Genomic DNA, 18647 nt, shown 5'->3' on the forward strand with positions numbered 1-18647 from the left:
AGTCCCGACCTAAATGAAACAGAAGCAGGTGGTGATGTGGTTGGTAAGGTTTTAACCCTGTAAAGTCAGTAGGTGTCCTGGGCTAGTTTCTGAGATGATGAGAGTCATTGAATTGACAAGAGGGGATAAGATGGTTTTTCGCACCCGGGTCTCCTGCACTTCTGTGGTAATACTACTACTAAGACTCGTTTCCATAATAGGAGTAGTAGTTCCCTGGCTGAAGGAGTCTGCAGGCGACTAGGGAGACTACTGCAGTGTTAGTACTACTATTCCCATCATGGAACAGAGCCTGCTCCATGTTGGGAGTAGTAGTAAAGGGGCTGACGGATTAATCACATGGGGTTTCACTTCTGAGACCCCATGCGATCAAAAGTTATTAACCAGTTGAGCAATGTATATTTATTTTACTGTGAAAACTTCAGATTCAAATACCCCTATTCAAATATGCCTATTGCTAAGACTGAGACCCCTTGCTCAGGGTAAAGCCTGTGTACCACCATGTCCCTGGCTCAAAGGATGGAGGCTTTGTCAAATAAAACCACAATCCAATTGGTATAGACCACATTTGATATTTCCAAATGAGAAGTACCAAGCACTGGGTACTTCTATACAGTGACCCCTCGACCTACGATGGCCCCGACATACGATCATTTCAGCATACGATCACTCTCAGAGGCCATCGCATGGTGAAGGCAGCATCAACATACGATGCTTTTGTATGTCGGGGCCATCGCATAAACGGCTATACGGCAGCGCAGACTGCTTCAGCTGCCACCGGATAGCCGTTTATGGTGCCCCGTGTGGTCCGCTGACGATCACTTACCTGTCCTCGGGGCTCCGGCGCGTCCTCTTCGGGATCCCCTCCATCGTCGGCGCTCTCCATCGTCGTCATCGCGTCGCTGCGCACGCCGTCCCGTCATCCAATAGGAGCGCCGTGCGTAGCGACGTGATGGCGGCGACGGAGAGCGAGGATGCCGGGGAAGCAGAGGCCTTGCAGGAGCATCAGGGGACCACGGCGACAGCGATGGACGGCGACATCCCGGGCAGCGGTGACCGTCCGAAGCGTCGGGGACACATGAGTACAACTTCCTCTAACAGTGGTCTTCAACCTGCCGACCTCCAGATGTTGCAAAACTACAACTCCCAGCATGCCCGGACAGCCGTTGGCCTTCCGGGCATGCTGGGTGGTGTAGTTTTGCAACATCTGGAGGTCCGCAGGTTGTAGACCACTGTCCTATACTTTACATTGCACGGATCCCTCAACATGCGATGGTTTCAACAAACAATGGTCGATTTGGAACGGATTACCATCGTATGTTGAGGGACCACTGTATATGTTTCCCCTAACTGTCAAGCTTGTAGGGCCTCATATAAGTAAAATGTCCCAGACTATGCCAGCAGAGGACTGATTACTGCCCTCTGACCTCAGCTTGGGCGGTCACTAGAGATGAGCGAACTTACAGTAAATTAGATTCGTCACGAACTTCTCGGCTCGGCAGTTGATGATTATCCTGCATAAATTAGTTCAGCTTTCAGGTGCTCCCGTGGGCTGGAAAAGTTGGATACAGTCCTAGGAGAATCTTTCCTAGGACTGTATCCATCTTTTCCAGCCCACGGGAGCACCGGAAAGCTAAACTAATTTATGCAGGAAAAGTCATCAACTGCTGAGCTGAGAAGTTCGTGACGAATCGAATTTACTGTAAGTTCGCTCATCTCTAGCGGTCACCATCAACCCCCTTGTCTATTACTTACAGTAAAGTTTATGAACACTTGAGGAGTTAACTGCAACCCCCCCCCCCCACACTAATGTTTGACCCGTCATCCCTGCGTCCTCCTCCAATCATTGCCCAATGATCTTCTTTTTATCTTTCTCTCGGCCTCTATGATCGTCTGTCATCACTATATATTATAATTCTCATTACTATTGACATCTCCGTTTTCTCCTTCCAGGTCGTCAGCGCCAGAAATCTCTCATCCATTTATCAATCAAACTTTAATGGCAGCAGAAATTCTGTGTTCATTATCCATGGATACACCGAGAGCGGCGGCGACGAATGGTTGGTGAACATGTGCCAGGTAAGTGTGAACTGGTCCCAGTACTGACTCCCAGAGCTCTGTCACTTCCTAAAAAGATGAAGACATGAAGTCTACAGCTGCAATACAGTGATTCCCCAACATCTGAGATCATAAGGGAGGACCTCCCATAAGGACATCGGCTGGTCGCCTAAAAGCAGAACTGGGCTTCACCTTTTAACAGTCCTGGGTCATAATTGTGGCGTTCTTTTCTCAGATGCTAATGCTGGTACTCCTATACTTACAGCAGAGCCAAATAGTACAGTGGTCCCTCAACATACGATGGTAATTCGTTCCAAACGAGCCATCATTTGTCGAATCCATCGTATGTTGAGGGATTCGTGCAATGTAAAGTATAGGAAGCTGTACTCACCTGTCCCTGCCGCTGGAGATGGTGTCTCCGCCGCTCCCGATGGTGACCCCGGGCCTCCGCTACGCTCTCCTGGTCTTCTCCGGTCCTCCGCTGTGTTCTCCGGTCCTCTGCTGTCTTCTCCGGTCCTCTGCTGTCTTCTCTGGTCCTCTGCTGTCTTCTCCGGTCCTCTGCTGTCTTCTCCGGTCCTCTTCTGTCTTCTCCGGTCCTCTTCTGTCTTCTCCGGTCCTCTTCTGTCTTCTCCGGTCCTCTTCTGTCTTCTCCATCCTCTGCTGTCTTCTCCGGTCCTCTTCTGTCTTCTCCGGTCCTCTTCTGTCTTCTCCGGTCCTCTTCTGTCTTCTCCGGTCCTCTTCTGTCTTCTCCGGTCCTCTTCTGTCTTCTCCGGTCCTCTGCTGTCTTCTCAGGTCCTCTTCTGTCTTCTCCGGTCCTCTTCTGTCTTCTCCGGTCCTCTGCTGTCTTCTCCGGTCCTCTGCTGTCTTCTCCGGTCCTCTTCTGTCTTCTCCGGTCCTCTTCTGTCTTCTCCGGTCCTCTTCTGTCTTCTCCATCCTCTGCTGTCTTCTCCGGTCCTCTTCTGTCTTCTCCGGTCCTCTTCTGTCTTCTCCGGTCCTCTTCTGTCTTCTCCGGTCCTCTTCTGTCTTCCGCAAGGCCTTACTGGGCCTGCGTAGCGACGTCATTACACCGCTGTGTACGCCATTCCTATTGGATGGCGTGTGCAGCAGCGTATTGACGTCATTGGAGAGGGCCGAGAAGACACCGGAAGACCAGCGCTGGACCTGGAGGGCACCCCGGAGCATCGGATAGCGCTGCCGGATAGCACTTAATGCGATGGCCCTGACATAAAAAAGCATCGTATGTCGATTTCATCATATGTCGGGGCCATCGTAGGTCACTATATCAAAAATAGAAAAACACAAGAAAAACATACAAACCACATATTGAAAACAAGAAGAAGAGCAACTCAACAATGAACACAGGAACCATAGAAGATGATGGCTAGGGAGGTACAAATCGAATCTGACAAATCCAAATTCATTATGAATTTTATGAAAACATTTGATTCGTAACGAATCCGAATATCGCCACAATTCGATAAAGAAAGCAAATCGCTTCATTAAAATCTATTTAGTGCAGTCCAGGCTCCGGGGCATCTAAAATGGCAGGACATGGAGCAAGGAACTCTGGGAAGGCGGGTAGGCGGGATGATCCTGCAGCATGCAGCTTATCAGCAGCCAGCCAGCCCTATATAAATCGGCAGCCATTGCTGCAGCCTGCCGTTTCAGCGTTTTATTGCACAGAGAAAGCAGTGTGTATGTTGCACACAAAAACAGCATTCACTACAAGCCCAAATCACTGCCGAAAAGTGAAGGGGGAGAGAAGGGAGAGAGAGACAGAAAGTGCACTTTTGGGTGTACTGCACAGTGACTCCGTACTTCTGCAGTGGGGTGTACAACAACTCTAAAGCTAATAGGGGCCAGTCAGAATCTGCATGTCATCCTGAATAACAGTATTATTTCACTAACACAGGACACTCCCTATGCGTGTTACAACAAAGCAAAGTGTTCTACGCCCCTATTGAGGTGATTTGCTGCAAATAAATTCATATTGAACCACATTTTTGGGGAAATTTGTTGAATCAGCCTAATCGAATTTTCCAAAAATGCACTCATCTCTAATGATGGCACCATGAATAAAGATAGCAATGACAAACAGTGACAAATATAAGGACCTACCTAACTAGCTGTCCCTAATCTTTCCCAATATCTTTCCCTGAACTCTAACCTAATACAAGGCAACTAAGCCGTACTGTTCTTATTGATACCTTTTCCCAGCATAGACAACAAGTAGGTGCTAGGACCTGCTGACAAAAGACTTATCAGAAACAAATTATACAAGCTTAATAGACAGGCAGATGAGGCGCACAACAGCAGCATCAGAATACAGACACAAGGACTACAAAGAAAACCAAGAACAACTGTATAAGACTAGAACGAGTTACTAGTGAATTACAAGAAATGTTAGGTTTAAAAGAAAAGAAGGCAACAAATGAACAGCCCCACTCTAATCTATACTGTAGAAATGAAGAAGGGTCTTTCTCTTCTACCAGGTGTTAACTTGGAAAACCCAAATCTAAGTTCAGCACACACCAGAAATAGGGATACAAGTGCAACAAATCCCATTGTGCAATCTGTTCTTACATCAGCTCTAGGCCACAGATGCTGATATAAAAAGGAGGAGGCAGGATGTTCCTCTATCACCCATTCTTATCAAGCAAGAGGTCTGTATTCCAGTGCTGTTCTGCAAAATAAGTCTGATGCCTGGTGTGAGTCCCTGCTGGTGTGAGTCCCTGCTGGTGTGAGTCCCTGCTGTTGTGAGTCCCTGCTGGAGTTAGTCCCTGCTGCTGTGAGTCCCTGCTAGTGTGAGTCCCTGCTGGTGTGAGTCCCTGCTGTTGTGAGTCCCTGCTGGTGTTAGTCCCTGCTGCTGTGAGTCTCTGCTACTGTAAATCCCTGCTGGAGTGAGTCCGTGTGGTGCAAGTCCCTGCTGGTGTAGGTCCCTGCTGGTGTGAGTCTCTGCTACTGTAAATCCCTGCTAGAGTGAGTCTCTGCAGGAGTGAGTCCCTGCTGGTGTGTGTCCCTGATCCTGTGAGTCTCTGCTACTGTAAATCCCTGCTGGTGTGAGTCCCTGCTGGTGTGAGTGCCTGTTGTTGTGAGTGCCTGTTGGTGTGAGTCCCTGCTGGTATTAGTCCCTACTGGTGTTAGTCCCTGCTGGTGTTAGTCCCGGCATCTGTGAGTCTCTGCTACTGTAAATCCCTGCTGGTGTGAGTCCCTGCTGCTGTAAGGCTCTACTGGTGTGAGTCCCTGCTGGTGTGAGTCTCTGCTACAGTAAATCCCTGCTGGCGTGAGTCCCTGTGGTGTGAGTCCCTGCTGGTGTGAGTCCCTCCTTCTGTAAGTCTCTGCTAGAGTGAATTTCTGCTGCTGTGAGTCTCTGTTGGTGTTAGTCTCTGCTAGAGTCAATCTCTGCTGGTGCAAGTCCCTACTGAAATGAGTTCCTGCTGGTGTGAGTCCCTACTGATATCAGTCCCTGCTGGTGTGAGTCCCTACTGATATGAGTTCCTGCTGGTGTGAGTCCCTACTGATATGAGTCCCTGTTGGTGTAAGTCCTTGCTGGTGTGAGTCCCTACTGGTTTGAGACCCTGCTGCTGTGACTCCTTGCTGGTGTGAGGCTTTGCAGCTTTGAGTCCCTGCTTGGCACCAGATACAGCATCCACAGCACATAATGATCCAACTGTCAGGAATTATATGTTATTTTTATCCCCAATCCATTATGGGATCTGCCAATACTTTCTTTCAGACAATTTTACAAGTAGAAGACGTCAACTGCCTATGTGTAGACTGGAGGGGAGGATCCCGCGCCATTTATTTCCAGGCAATGAACAACGTCCAAGTTGTTGGAGCAGAAATCGCCTATTTTATCAACACGATTGTGGTTAGTAACGTCCAGCGGATCCTAAATACAACGTATATCTATCTTCACTGGATACTGTACAGATATATGACTGCTGAGACCAGCTTCATGTTATCAGGAATCATCTTTATGGCCAATCATATATATGTAATTGAATATCTTGTTGTCTTTAGGATCATTTTAACTGTTGCTTGTCTGGAATACACCTGATCGGTCACAGTCTCGGGGCTCATGCAGCCGGAGAGGCTGGAAAGAGGCGACCGGGGATTGGGAGAATAACTTGTAAGCTTTAGTTTAGATTCATTGTAAAGTATATAGTGAAATTTGTGTCAATAGAAAGAAACATCTAAACAAGTAACAGATATGGCAATAGTGATGAGCAGTATATGGAAAATGGTCAATGACAACTGGAGAGAGTCTATGAATGATACATGTGAAATAACACCAAGTTTAATATTGTTTACTCATTAACTGGTTTAATGTAACCATTACAATACTGCCCCCCAATGGACAAAAAATATAACTGCTATAATACTGCCTCCGATATACAAGAATATAACTACTATAATACTGCTCCTATATGCAAGAATATAACTACTATAATACTGCTCCTATATACAAGAATATAACTACTATAATACTGCCTCCTATATACAAGAATATAACTACTATAATACTGCTCCTATATACAAGAATATAACTACTATAATACTGCTCCTATATACAAGAATATAACTACTATAATACTGCTCCTATATACAAGAATATAACTACTATAATACTGCTCCTATATACAAGAATATAACTACTATAATACTGCCTCCTATATACAAGAATATAACTACTATAATACTGCTCCTATATACAAGAATATAACTACTATAATACTGCCTCCTATATACAAGAATATAACTACTATAATACTGCTCCTATATACAAGAATATAACTACTATAATACTGCTCCTATATACAAGAATATAACTACTATAATACTGCTCCTATATACAAGAATATAACTACTATAATACTGCTCCTATATACAAGAATATAACTACTATAATACTGCTCTTATATACAAGAATATAACTACTATAATACTGCTCCTATATACAACAATATAACTACTATAATACTGCCCCTATATACAAGACTATAACTACTATAATACTGCTCCTATATACAAGAATATAACTACTATAATACTGATCCTATATACAAGAATATAACTACTATAATACTGCTCCTATATACAAGAATATAACTACTATAATACTGCTCCTATATACAAGAATATAACTACTATAATACTGCTCCTATATACAAGAATATAACTACTATAATACTGATCCTATATACAAGAATATAACTACTATAATACTGCTCTTATATACAAGAATATAACTAATAGGTGCAATATAGGTGAATACTCCCATCAGGGCGGACCCAATTTTTCCACCCCCATATAAGCAAGCCATTTGCACTATTGTTTTGTATGACTAAGGCTGCTGAGTGCGGCTGAAACGCGTCACCTTGTCATCACCCACAGTTACCGCTGAATAAATATCGCATTGCTTGACATCCTGCTCTGGACAACTCCATTTCTTTCCAAGAATATAACTACTATAATACTGCTCCTATATACAACAATATAACTACTATAATACTGCTCCTATATACAAGAATATAACTACTATAATACTGCTCCTATATACAAGAATATAACTACTATAATACTGCTCTTATATACAAGAATATAACTACTATAATACTGCTCCTATATACAAGAATATAACTACTATAATACTGCTCCTATATACAACAATATAACTACTATAATACTGCCCCTATATACAAGACTATAACTACTATAATACTGCTCCTATATACAAGAATATAACTACTATAATACTGCTTCTATATACAAGAATATATCTACTATAATACTGCCCCTATATACAAGAATATATCTACTATAATACTGCTCCTATATACAAGAATATAACTACTATAATACTGCTCCTATATACAAGAATATAACTACTATAATACTGCCCCTATATACATGAATATAACTACTATAATACTGCTCCTATATACAAGAATATAACTACTATAATACTGCCCCTATATACAAGACTATAACTACTATAATACTGCCTCCTATATACAAGAATATAACTACTATAATACTGCTCCTATATACAAGAATATAACTACTATAATACTGCCTCCTATATACAAGAATATAACTACTATAATACTGCTCCTATATACAAGAATATAACTACTATAATACTGCTCCTATATACAAGAATATAACTACTATAATACTGCTCCTATATACAAGAATATAACTACTATAATACTGCTCCTATATACAAGAATATAACTACTATAATACTGATCCTATATACAAGAATATAACTACTATAATACTGCTCTTATATACAAGAATATAACTAATAGGTGCAATATAGGTGAATACTCCCATCAGGGCGGACCCAATTTTTCCACCCCCATATAAGCAAGCCATTTGCACTATTGTTTTGTATGACTAAGGCTGCTGAGTGCGGCTGAAACGCGTCACCATGTCATCACCCACAGTTACCGCTGAATAAATATCGCATTGCTTGACATCCTGCTCTGGACAACTCCGTTTCTTTCCAAGAATATAACTACTATAATACTGCTCCTATATACAACAATATAACTACTATAATACTGCTCCTATATACAAGAATATAACTACTATAATACTGCTCCTATATACAACAATATAACTACTATAATACTGCTCCTATATACAAGAATATAACTACTATAATACTGCTCCTATATACAAGAATATAACTACTATAATACTGCTCTTATATACAAGAATATAACTACTATAATACTGCTCCTATATACAAGAATATAACTACTATAATACTGCTCCTATATACAACAATATAACTACTATAATACTGCCCCTATATACAAGACTATAACTACTATAATACTGCTCCTATATACAAGAATATAACTACTATAATACTGCTTCTATATACAAGAATATAACTACTATAATACTGTTCCTATATACAAGAATATAACTACTATAATACTGCCCCTATATACATGAATATAACTACTATAATACTGCTCCTATATACAAGAATATAACTACTATAATACTGCTCCTATATACAAGAATATAACTACTATAATACTGCCTCCTATATACAAGACTATAACTACTATAATACTGCTCCTATATATAAGAATATATCTACTATAATACTGCTCCTATATACAAGACTATAACTACTATAATACTGCTCCTATATATAAGAAGATATCTACTATAATACTGCTCCTATATACAAGAATATAACTACTATAATACTGCTTCTATATACAAGAATATAACTACTATAACACTGCCTCCTATGTATACAAGTGAGTGAGTATAAAAGTGAGAGGACTTAAAATTCAGGGTATACTGTACGAAGTATTGTGAGCATTTTGAGTGCATTTCTGTTTTGTTTTTTTTCCCCTCTCTTTCTCTGTCTGGGAGGATTACAGGTGGAGAGCGGGTGGAGTAACTAAATAATTAGCAGCTGATACATTGCAGCTGTTTGCAGCCAGCTAGCCATTTGGATTCACTTCCAGGCAGTGGAAGAGAGGTGGTTGTGGTAAATATAAAGCAAGTACACTAAGCGATTGTTGAGCTAGCGATTGTGTGTCTGTATACAAGCGAGTGAGTATAAAAGTGAGTGAGTATAAAAGTGAGTAAGTATAAAAGTGAGTGAGTATAAAAGTGAGTGAGTATAAAAGTGAGTGAGTATAAAAGTGAGTAAGTATAAAAGTGGGGGGACTTAAAAATAAGGGACTTTAAATTCAGGAAGTTTAAATTGAAATATTTTTTTTTTCTTTTCTGTTAATTTTTGCCATCCCCACATCTAGTATGACTTCCATGTTGGAAAAGGCAGTCCAGTGTGCATCTTGCGCAATGTATACAATCCTTGAACAGCAGTTTGAGGGTGCATATTGTTGTGCGAGATGTGTGCGAGTTGCTCATTTGGAAGCCCAGATCCTGGATCTAGAGGAGCAACTGGCCACACTGAGAAGCATTGACAACCCAGAGAGGAGTCTCCTGCTCACTGAGCAAGTACTCTCTGGGGTAGAGGTGGGGGAGGATAGTGGGACGGAGGTGCAGGACAGTCAGGCAGTTAGCTGGGTTACAGTTAGAAAACGGGGTAGAGGGAAAAGTGTCAGGGAGGCTAGTCCTGATCTGGCACACCCCAAAATGTTTTCCCGGTTGGCAGATGAGGGGGATGCCATTACAGAGCTAGCAGAACTGCAGCAGGATACCGCCTCTGACCTCCAGGGGGGTGTCTGCTCCAGTAAGGAGGGAGGGAGGAGTACAGGGCAGGCCAGACAGGTACTGGTAGTGGGGGACTCAATTATTAGGGGGACAAACAGGGCAATCTGTCACAAAGACCAGGATCGCCGAACAGTGTGTTGTCTTCCTGGCGCACGAGTTCGGCACATCGCGGATCGGGTTGACAGGTTGCTGGGCAGTGCTGGAGAGGACCCAGCAGTCATGGTACATATTGGCACCAATGACAAAGTAAGAGGTAGGTGGAGTGTCCTTAAAAATGATTTCAGGGACTTAGGCCGCAAGCTTAAGGCAAGGACCTCCAAGGTAGTATTTTCTGAAATATTACCTGTACCACGAGCCACATCAGAGAGGCAGCGGGAGATCAGGGAGGTAAACAAGTGGCTCAGAAGCTGGTGTAGGAAGGAAGGGTTTGGGTTCATGGAGAACTGGGCCGACTTCACTGTCGGTTACCGGCTCTACCGTAGGGACGGGCTGCACCTCCACGGGGAGGGGGCGCTGTGCTTGGGGAGAAGATGGCTAGAAGGGTGGAGGAGTGTTTAAACTAGGGACTGGGGGGGGAGGGAACCTATAACATAGAGGGGGATGACAGTGTAGATAGAGAGGGGACTTAATAATGTACCTGTGGAGTCCTTATGGGTAGAAATATATGGAGATAAAAATAAAACAATTATGATAGGTTCTGATTCTTTTATGAGCCACAAAACTAATGGAAGAGGCAGAAGATCAATTATTGAGGCAAATAAACAAGGCAAATGGTGCAGGGCCCTACCAGAGGGGGCGCCCTACTAGACTTAATATTAACCAACAGACCTGACAGAGTAATTCATGTGCAAGTAGAAGGACACTTAGGAAATAGTGATCATAATTTAATGCATTATAACTTGTTCTTCAATAAGGGAATCTCTCGAGGGGCCACAAAAACAATGAACTTTAGGAAGACAAAGTTTGATCCACTCAGAGAAGCCCTTAACAATATAAAATGGGATAATGTCCTCAAAAAGAACAATACTGACACTAAATGGGAGACTTTTAAAAATATCTTACATTTTCACTGTAAGATGTATATACCTTATGGGAATAAAAGGGTCAGAAATAGAAGAAAACCAATATGGATGAATACAAATGTTAAGGGGGCAATAAATGACAAAAATAAAGCATTTAATTTACTAAATCAGGACGGCAGTGAAGAAGCATTAAAAAGCTATAAAGAAAAAAGTAAAATATATAAAAAAAAAAAAAACTGTTAAAAGCCACAAAAGTCTCATTGCCAAAGACAGTAAAACTAACCCCAAAATGTTCTTTAACTATATAAATAACAAAAAGGTCAAAAATGAAAGTGTGGGCCCTTTAAAAAAATCATGAGGAAGAAATTTTGAACGGGGATCAGGAAAAAGCAAATATATTATTTTGCTGTATCAGCATGGATTTATGAGGGATCGGTCCTGTCAAACCTGATCAGCTTTTATGAGGAGGTGAGCTCCAGATTGGACCAGGGGGAATCGCTGGATGTCGTATATCTGGATTTTTCCAAAGCATTTGATACGGTTCCACATAAAAGGTTGGTTTCATAAAATGAGAAGGATGGGGCTGGGGGGAAATGTGTGCAAGTGGGTAAGTAATTGGCTCAATGATAGGAAACAGAGGGTGGTTATTAATGGTACTTATTCTGATTGGGTGACTGTTACTAGTGGGGTACCACAGGGGTCCGTCTTGGGTCCTGTTCTATTTTATATATTCATTAATGACCTTGCAGAGGGGTTGAATAGTAAAGTACAATTAACCAAACCCCAAGGCCGTAGCCTGGGGTGCAAAACACCTCAATTTTCTCCCCCCTAAAACATAACTTTTAATAGTGTATATCTAAAAAGTAACAATTCCAGAAAGTGATAATTAAAAATGCAATGTCACATGGGAGAATAATAGTTATTGGGGCAACATGGCTCCAGTGTACAGGGCTCTGCAGAAGCCCAAACTTCCCAATTGTGACACTAATTAAAACACAAAATTGCCGCCTCTACACGTTTCGCCGTCACACGGCGTTCTCAAGAGGCAATATGTGGCAAGGAAATAATTCTTCCGCTGTAAAAAATCGCTAGTCAGACCACACATAGAATACTGTGTACAGTACTGGTCAGACCACACATAGAATACTGTGTACAGTACTGGTCAGACCACACATAGAATACTGTGTACAGTACAAGTCGGACCACACATGGAATACTGTGTACAGTACTGGTCAGACCACACATATAATACTGTGTACACTACTGGTCAGACCACACATAGAATAGTGTGTACAATACTGGTCAGACCACACATAGAATACTGTGTACACTACTGGTCAGACCACACATAGAATACTGTGTACAATACTGGTCAGACCACACATGGAATACTGTGTACAGTACTGGTCAGACCACACATAGAATACTATATACAGTACTGGTTAGACCACACATGGAATACTGTGTACAGTACTGGTCAGACCACACATAGAATACTGTGTACAGTACTGGTCAGACCACACATAGAATACTGTGTACAGTACTGGTCAGACCACACATGGAATACTGTGTACAGTACTGGTCAGACCACACATGGAATACTATATACAGTACTGGTTAGACCACACATGGAATACTGTGTACAGTACTGGTCAGACCACACATAGAATACTGTGTACAGTACTGGTCAGACCACACATAGAATACTGTGTACAGTACTGGTCAGACCACACATAGAATACTGTGTACTGTACTGGTCAGACCACACATAGAATACTGTGTACAGTACTGGTCAGTAGTGTTGCTCGCGAATATTCGCAATGCAAATTTTATTCGCAAATATTGCATATTCGCGAATTCGCGAATATTCGCAAATATAGCACCATATATTCGTAATTACGAATATTCGTTTTTTTTTTTTCACAGTACCCTTCACAGTGATCACCCCTCTCTGCTTCCAGCTTGTGTGGTGTAAAGAAGGCTCTAATACTACTGTGTGAGACTGGCATGCGAATTTTCGCATATGCGAAAATTTCCATATGTTAATTTGCGCATATGCGATTTTTCGCATATGCTTATTTTCGCATACGCGAATTTTCGCATATGCAAAAATAAAACGCGAATATTACGAATATGCAAATTTAGTGTATATATGACGAATATCCGTCCATATATTCGCGAAATATCGCGAATTCGAATATGGCCTATGCCGCTCAACACTACTGGTCAGACCACACATGGAATACTGTGTACAGTACTGGTCAGACCACACATAGAATACTATATACAGTACTGGTCAGACCACACATGGAATACTGTGTACAGTACTGGGCAGACCACACATAGAATACTGTGTACAGTACTGGTCAGACCACACATAGAATACTGTGTACTGTACTAGTCAGACCACACATAGAATACTGTGTACAGTACTGGTCAGACCACACATGGAATACTGTGTACAATACTGGTCAGACCACATATAGAATACTGTGTACAGTACTGGTCAAACCACACATGGAATACTGTGTACAGTACTTGTCAGGATCCGGGTTGGTAGCGGGAAGAACACGGGAGTGGATCCTCTGTGTCAGTGAGGTGATGGCGTGGACCGTACCAGGGGAACAGAATCTAAGGGGTTACTAGTATTCACCAGAGCCTGCCGCAAAGTGGGATGGACTTGCTGTGGCAGGTAACCCCCAGGTCGTTCCACCTGATAGCGACTCAACCTCACTGACTGCTGAGACAGGCGTGGTACACAAGGACTAGGCAAAGGCAAGGTCGGACGTAGCAGAAGGTCTCGGCAGGCGGCAATGGTTCGTAGTCAGGGGCAACGGCAAAGGTTCTGGATACACAGGCAATAGAAACACGGCAACGCTTTCACTGGCACTAGGGCAACAAGATACGGCAAGGACATTAAGGGGAAGTGGGTTTTTATGTGAAGGGAGTGATTTGAAAACTGATTGGGCCAGGCAACAATTAATGGTGCACTGGCGCTTTAAATCTGAGAGATCCAGCGCGCGCGCGCCCTAGAGAGCGGGGCCGCGCGTGCCGGGACTGAGCAGGAGGATGGGGCAGGTGAGAAGATCGAGATGCGATCCGAGGGCAGGCACGTCCCGCCGCGGGAATCGCATACCCGCCGGGGGACACAGAGCAGCGCTCCCGGTCAGCGAGTCTGACCGGGGCGCTGCAAGGATGAACAGGACGTCGCGAGTGTTTTGGGGGATGAGCGTGACCCCCCCCGCATATGTCTCCCCCTCTTTTTGAAACCAAAAAATTTGTGGATTAAGCTCCTTGTCCAAAATATTGGCCTCCGGCTCCCGGGACCTCTCTTCAGGACCACAATTCTCCCAATCAATTAAAAAAAAATATTTTACCTCGAGCAACCTTGGAGGCGAGGATCTCCTTGACAGAGTAGAAATCAGAGGAGCCAGAAACAGGAGCAGGAACAGTGACCTTGGGAGAAAAGCGGTTATATCGGAGAGGTTTGAGAAGAGAAACATGGAAAGAGTTAGAAATGGGAAGAGAAGAAGGAAGATGGAGCTTGTAGGAAACGGAATTGATTTGGTTCTTGATCTTAAAAGGCCCGAGGTAACGAGGACCCAGCTTGTAGCTAGGAACCCGGAACCGAATGTATTTGGCCATACTTTGTCACCAGGGGCAAAGACAGGAGGAGTTCTTCTCTTCTTATCCGCATGTCTCTTCATGCGAGACGAGGCCAGTGAGAGCGACTTTTGAGTCTCCCTCCAGATAGATGAGAAGTCCTGAGTTAATTCATCTACGGCAGGAACTCCAGATGAAGTGGGAATGGGGAGGGGGGGCAGCGGGTGACAGCCGTACACTACAAAGAATGGAGAGTTAGCGGAAGACTCAGAATTCTTGAAATTGTACGAGAATTCAGCCCAGGGCAGCAGGTCAACCCAATCATCTTGGCGGGAGGAGACAAAATGTCGCAGATAGTCACCAAGAATTTGGTTCACTCTCTCCACTTGTCCATTGGATTGAGGGTGATAGGCGGACAATAAATTCAATTTGATCTTTAACTGAGTGCAGAGTGCTCTCCAGAGATAAATTGAACACCTCTATCAGAGACAATATGCGTGGGAAGCCCGTGGAGGTGAAAAATGTGCAGAAAAAATTGCTTCGCCAACTGTGGTGCAGAAGGAAGGCCAGGAAGCGGGACAAAGTGAGCCATTTTGGAAAAACTATCAATGACCACCCAAATGACGGTGTTGCCATGAGATGAAGGAAGATCCGTGATGAAGTCTATGCCTATGTGGGACCATGGCTGTTCAGGCAGCGGCAGGGGGTGGAGAAGACCCGCAGGCTTCTGGCGTGGAGTTTTATCACGTGCACATACTGTACATGCCCGTACAAAGTCAGTCATATCTTTTTCCATGGAAGACCACCAGTAGTGTCTGGAAATCAACTGTATGGATTTTTTAATTCCGGCGTGACCAGCCAGATGGGAGGAATGACCCCATTTGAGAGTCTGGAGGCGAAGACGTGGAGGAACATAAGTTTTTCCTGGAGGAACTGGCACCAGAGAAGTAGGAGCAGAAGAGATCAGGCATTAACCCCTTCCCGCAGAATGTCATATATAAACGCCGGGTTGTGCAGTGCGTTCGCGCATCCCGGCGTTTATAAATGACATTCAGTTAACCCGGCGATGCGCAGCATTGCACGGGTTAACTGGCAGAAGTCCCGCTGTTTCCAGCAGGGGACAACTTCTGCTTCACCCCCCAGGACCATCCATTGATGGTCCTGGTCAGCGATCACTGTGATTGGTCCCTGTGGACCAATCACAGTGATCTGGGGTGAAAGTTCAGATCCCCCGCACTGCCCGCCCCTGGAAGTCGGGCAGAACGGGGGACGAAGGCTGCGGGGGCTCGCGGGGACTCGCAGGGACCTGCGGCACACGGGGGGAACACGTGGGGACCGGCGGACTTACCTGGAGCAGCGGCGGGACCGAGGAGCAGCGGCAGGACCGGCCACGTGGAGGAGCAGCGACGGGACCGGCAGGTAAGTATGTAGTCCTCAGAGGCAGCAGTGAAGATCTTCACTGCTGCTTCTAGGAGTCTGAAAACTACAACTCCCAGCATGCCTAGACAGCCTTTGGCTGTCTGGGCATGCTGGGAGTTGTAGTTTTGCAACATCTGGAGGGCCCCAGTTTGGAGACCATTGTATAATGGTCTCCAATCTGTGCTCTTCCAGCTGTTGCAAAACTACAACTCCCAGCATGCACTGACTGTCCAGGCATGCTGGGAGTTTTAGTTCAGCAACATCTGGCCCTTCAGATGTTGCCAAACTACAACTCCCAGCATGCCCTTCAGCTGTCTGGGCATGCTGGGAGTTGTAGTTTTGCAACAACTGGAGACACACTGGTTGGGAAACATTGTTTCTAACTCAGTGTTTCCTAACCTGTGTGCCTCCAGCTGTTGCAAAACTATAACTCCCAGCATGCACTAACAGACCATGCATGCTGGGAGTTGTAGTTTTGCAACATCTGGAGGGCCCCCGTTTGGAGACCATTGTATAATGGTCTCCAATCTGTGCTCTTCCAGCTGTTGCAAAACTACAACTCCCAGTATGCACTGACTGTCCAGGCATGCTGGGAGTTTTAGTTCAGCAACATTTGGCCCTTCAGATGTTGCCGAACTACAACTCCCAGCATGCCCTTCAGCTGTCTGGGCATGCTGGGAGTTGTAGTTGTGCAACAACTGGAGACACACTGGTTGGGAAACATTGTCTGTTTCTAACTCAGTGTTTCCTAACCTGTGTGCCTCCAGCTGTTGCAAAACTATGACTCCCAGCATGCACTAACAGACCATGCATGCTGGGAGTTGTGGTTTTGCAACAGCTGGTGCAACCCCCCCCCCCCCCCCCCCCCGCCACCCCCGTGAATGTACAGGGTACATTCACATGGGCGAGGCTTTTACAGTGGGTTTCTCGCATCTTGAGATGCAGCAAATTTTGCGCTGGGAAACTCGCTGTAATCCCCCGCCCATGTGACTGTACCCTAAAAACACTACACTACACTAACACAAAATAAAATAAAAAGTTAAAAACACTACATATACACATACCCCTACACAGCCCCCCTCCCCCAATAAGAACGTCCGGTACACCACTGTTTCCAAAGCAGAGCCTCCAGCTGTTGAAAAACCACAACTCCCAGTATTGCCGGACAGCCGTTGACTGTCCACGCATGCTGGGAGTTTTGCAACAGCTGGAGGCACCCTGTTTGGGAATCACTGGCGTAGAATACCCCTATGTCCACCCCTATGCAAATCCCTAATTTAGGCCTCAAATGCACATGGCGCTCTCACTTTGGAGCCCTGTCGTATTTCAGGGCAACAGTTTAAGGCCACATATGGGGTATCGCTGTACTCGGGAGAAATTGTGTTACAAGGTTTGGGGGGCTTTTTCTTCTTTAACCCTTCATGAAAAGGAAATGTTGGGGTCTACACCAGAATGTTAGTGTAAATTTTTTTTTATTTTTTACACTAACATGTTGGTGTTGCCCTATACTTTACATTTTCACAAGAGGTAAAAGGGAAAAAAGCCCCCCAAAATTTGTAACGCAATTTCTCCCGACTACAGAGATACCCCATATGTGAGCGCAAAGTGCTCTGGGGGCGCACAACAAGGCCCAGAAGGGAGAGTGCACCATGTACATTTGAGGTGATTTGCACAGGGGTGGCTGATTGTTACAGCAGTTTTGACAAACGCAAAAAAAACAAAACCCCACATGTGACCCCATTTCGGAAACGACACCCCTCACGGAATGTAATGAGGGGTGCAGTGAGAATTTACCCCCCACAGGTGTCTGACGGATCTTTGGAACAGTGGTCCGTGAAAATGAAAACTTGTACAGCCCACTGTTCCAAAGATCTGTCAGACACCAGTGGGGGGCAAATGCTCACTGTACCCCTTGTTACGTTCCTCAAGGGGTCTAGTTTCCAAAATGGTATGCCATGTGGGTATTTTTTGCTGTCCTGGCACCATAGGGGCTTCCTAAATGCGACATGCTCCCCGAGCAAAATTTGCTCTCAAAAAGCCAAATATGACTCCTTCTCTTCTGAGCATTGTAGTTCGCCCATAGTGCACTTCAGGTCAACTTATGGGGTACCTCCATACTCAGAAGAGATGGGGTTACAAATTTTGGCGGGTATTTTCTGCTATTAACCCTTGCAAAAAGGTGAAATTAGGGGGGAAACACACATTTTAGTGACATTTTTTTTTTTTTTTTTTTTACATATGCAAAAGTCGTGAAACACCTGTGGGGTAATAAGGCTCACTTTATTCCTTATTACATTCCTCAAGGGGTCTAGTTTCCAAAATGGTATG

The 18647-nt window shown here is 44.2% G+C and overlaps 1 protein-coding gene across 1 annotated transcript in view; it reads left to right on the forward strand.

The window, feature by feature from the left end:
* The window catches only part of LOC130283082 (pancreatic lipase-related protein 2-like), an 83423-nt gene that overhangs the window by 6635 nt on the left and 58141 nt on the right, over positions 1-18647 (forward strand). The window contains exons 3-5 of the mRNA XM_056532272.1: positions 1951-2076; positions 5792-5926; positions 6079-6187. Coding sequence (XP_056388247.1) covers positions 1951-2076; positions 5792-5926; positions 6079-6187 — 370 coding nt within the window. The remainder of the gene's footprint in view (positions 1-1950; positions 2077-5791; positions 5927-6078; positions 6188-18647) is intronic.

The sequence above is a fragment of the Hyla sarda genome, chromosome 7 (genome assembly GCF_029499605.1).
Source record: "Hyla sarda isolate aHylSar1 chromosome 7, aHylSar1.hap1, whole genome shotgun sequence".
NCBI classification, from domain to species: Eukaryota; Metazoa; Chordata; class Amphibia; order Anura; family Hylidae; genus Hyla; species Hyla sarda.